This window comes from Monoraphidium neglectum (assembly GCF_000611645.1).
Source record: "Monoraphidium neglectum strain SAG 48.87 unplaced genomic scaffold scaffold01751, whole genome shotgun sequence".
NCBI classification, from domain to species: domain Eukaryota; kingdom Viridiplantae; phylum Chlorophyta; class Chlorophyceae; order Sphaeropleales; family Selenastraceae; genus Monoraphidium; species Monoraphidium neglectum.
Window position 1 is genome coordinate 1,179 of NW_014011877.1, and position 3,518 is coordinate 4,696.

General features: G+C 61.5%; 1 protein-coding gene across 1 annotated transcript in view; it reads right to left on the reverse strand.

Annotated features, from left to right (window-relative positions):
* Positions 1–1,530: 1,530 nt before the first annotated feature.
* MNEG_8900 (hypothetical protein) overlaps positions 1,531–3,518 on the reverse strand; it is a gene marked incomplete at both ends in the record, with an annotated part of 3,249 nt that continues 1,261 nt past the window's right edge. Inside the window, 3 exons of the mRNA XM_014042626.1 lie at positions 1,531–1,934; positions 2,312–2,517; positions 2,670–2,850. Of these exons, the coding sequence (XP_013898080.1) occupies positions 1,531–1,934; positions 2,312–2,517; positions 2,670–2,850 (791 nt within the window). The remainder of the gene's footprint in view (positions 1,935–2,311; positions 2,518–2,669; positions 2,851–3,518) is intronic.

Here is a 3,518-nt window from a genome sequence, read left to right on the forward strand (position 1 = left end):
TCAGCAAGCCGCCCCTGCAAGGCAGCATGGTGTGCTGCGCGGACTTTCTAGGGCCGTTGAGTGCAGGCGCACTGGCATGGTGCCTGTCGGGCCCCGCCACGTGATGCACATTAGGATTTCGACCCGTCTGCAAAGTTGTGGGATTTGCAAACTGCCGGGCGCCGCCCGGCGCTCCGCTGGCGCTGCCTCCGCTCTGCTCAGGCAGGCGTGTTTGTTGGCGCAGAGGGCGGACAGCCGCCAAGCTCAAAGGAAGGGCAGGAAGGGCACGGGACGCGCGATGCCTTGTGTGGTTGACCAAGCCACCGTGATGATCGTGAGAAATTGTGGGACATGAGGCTGAGGAGGAATTGAGTGCTGCTTGCTTTGCGGCTGTGCGTGTAGATGGCATTGCTGTTGTGGCATTCTGTACTTGTGCAAACACCATTAGCCTGGGCGGCTCCAGCTGGCAATCGCCACATCTTGTAACATTATTGTACAAATCATGTCAACCTGGGCGGCCCCAGCAGACACCGACCACGGGATCCTGTCACAATGCTTTGCTATCAAACAAATTCATTGACACTTCTGCCGGACTCTCTTTGCAAAATGGGCTTGGCCTTGCTTGTTACGTCGGGTTGGGTACGCGCCGGGTACCGCACTGCGGCACAAGACGGGTACCCGACCCAGGGCCAAGTGGGGGGTGGCCCCTGGCGGCCAGGCGACCAGGCTGGGCACCACAGGACCGGCCGCGCACGGTGCAGTCACCGACGAGCACGGCAAGGCAGCCTCCGCAGCAAGCCGCCACCGTGTCGCCGCCAAGGCTACGACGCCTCGCATTTGCTAGCTGTTGAAAGCTGGGCCCTGTCATCATGCGGCATCAGCGTGTCGCAGTCATGGAACCCAGCACCCAATGCTGTGCTCTGGCCTGGTGTTGGGCCGCAGAGAAGGTGGTATGGTATCTTCAGCTGTCCTAACGGCTGTAAGCCGATCACAACAGCCGCGACACACGCAGTTGCAGCTGGGGCGTTGTGGCTGCATTTCTGGCTGTGTTGAAAGCTGGCAGAACCCCAAAACGTCAGACCCGTGCCGCGCAGATCTCAGCAATGTACCCTGGCTGCTGTGTGGCCGAAAACAGACGTCTGCTTTTGGCCGCAACAGATCAGAGGCTGGAGCTGAGCGCGGCCCAGCATCCTTTGAAGGATCCATGTGCTATCCAAAACACCAACATGTTTGGCAGGGTTTACTGCTACGGGCATTTAAAACAAGAAACACAAGGACAGCTGCAGCGCCATAATGAACTCACATGTTCGTGCCTTAGCTGAGCGCATGCGTGCAGCGCTTGCAACTGCTTTGTCGCGGCCCCAGCAATAAGATGTTGCTGTGGCACACTCCTTGCTGATTGCCTGTGCGTGTGCATTTGCAGGAGCATCACAAACCCCTACCGTATCAAAGCAGGCACTGCTCAACCATCGCACTGGCCTGCCAGCTGTTGAGCAATGACATGGCGACACAAAGGCAATGCGCCCAAGGTCTTCCCATCGCAACAAAAAGTCACGCAAAGGCACACTGCAAGCCGATCAGCCACAACCCCCTTTCACTCATCACCTCCCACCCCATCTCGTTGCCGGTGCCGCTCTCCCCCCGCGCCGCCTTGGCCTTGGCAGCGGCAGCCCCCTCCAGGTGCCGGGCGTACACCGCCATTGTCATGGCTCGCTCTCGCCGCCCAGCAACAGCCGCCTCCGCCGCAGCCGTCTTATTGCAGACGCGGGAGCCCTGGAGCTGCAGCTCGGCAACGCGCTGTATGACGAGGATGAGGTTGCGCCACAGCAGCTTCCAAAGCTTCTGGCCCTTGCGCAACGAGACGTCGCCGCCGGTCACACGCTGCAGCACCGACTTGCCGTTGACGCGCGGCGCGTCGACCCACGCCATGAGATGGGGGGACGCTGACGAAGGTGCTGAGCTTGGGGATGGCCCTCAACGGGGCACCCCAAGGCCCGCAGCCGCGCCAGCGGAGGCCACGCCGCCGCTGGCTCCTGCGTTGGGCCAACGCCGCTGGTGCTGCCGCCGCATACAACGCCGCCGTTGCCACCGCTGCCCCAGGAGCCGCCAGAGAGCGCCGCAGCTGCTGCTGCTGCTGCTCCTGCAGCCGCAGCAGCCACAGCAGAGGAGGGACCTGATGCCGAGCCGCCGCCGCTGTTGCTGCCCTGCTGCATCGTGGCACTCAGCACACTGGCAAGCAGCGCGCTGAGGCTCCTGGCGTCGAAGCTGCCCAAACCTGGGCCCAGGTGCGCCATGCTGTCTATCGCGGGGTTGAGCAGCTGGCGCCCCTCACTTGATAGGGGCGCCGCAGCGCTGCCGTTGTTCAAAGCAAGCTGCTGCTGCTGCATCTGCTGCTTTTGCTGCTGCTGCTGCTCCATCATTGTCCGCATGCCAGCCAGCTCTGCGCGCAGCTGCTGGACTAGCTCGCGGGTGCTCACGGGCCGCACGTAGTCGTGTGCGCCAGCCTTGAGCTTCTGCTGATGCTGGGTCAGCACGTTCCTGGTGTGGGGGTGGCAGCCAGATTGCACAATGACCACCCACAACCCTTCTTGGGATGGGCCCAGCACCTTGTATGCCATTCACTTCACAGCAGTGTGTTTTCTGCCTCATGTTTACAATCATGCGTGGTTCCCCCCCATGCAAGATCCCACCTGGACTCCTGACACTGAATCAGGAACCTGTGGATGGGGTTTGCCTCGGCGGCCCGCCGTCCGTCTGTCTCTTCGCTGCTCAGCAGCTCGCACGCGTCCTGCACCACCACCTGAGCCAGGTGCGACAGCACCTTGGGCAGGGGAGCGCTGACGGCGGGGGCCTCGCTCCCATCGCTGCCACCTACGCACAAGAAAAGGGGCCGGCATGCTTACCGTTTCTTTGGGGTGAGAAGGTTTAGGGGAATCAAGCAGCAAACAGTTGGCAGCAATCTCCTTGCAACACCCCCACCGCACCTGGTCGCGCAGCGCAGCCAGGAAGGGGAATAAAATATGAAAAAGGTTGTCAGACAGAACGACGCAGAAGCGCTCAGGGAAGAAGGCTGCTGGGTTGTCTTTGACCCAGCCCTAGGATGCCAGCAGGCCCTTGGGTTTGAAGATCTTGATGCAGCTCAGCGGAAGCGCTGTGCGCAGCCAGCGGCCAAGCCGTGTGGTAAAGCATGGGGTCAAAGAAGACAGAGGGGGGGGGGAGGCAGGGTGATGATGGAGAACCAGCAGTGCGCCGTGAGGTGCTGCGCGAGCACGTCTGTGCTGGTATGCACTGCAGTGCACTTCTGTGCTGGTATGCACTGCAGTGTGGCAAGGAGCCAGCAGCCACGGGCCCGCTGGTTCAATCAGGTGTTGTCCTAGTCAGCATTCTCACCCCGTCCTGACAGCCCTGCTCGTCCAGGGTGCGCGCCGCAAACATCCGGAAAGCATGCGTCACCTGAGCCTGCGTTGACACGATGGACACTATCTGTGAGTGAGAAAGCCAACAGTACGCTCGGCTTGAGGTGCGGGAGAGTGTGCCCG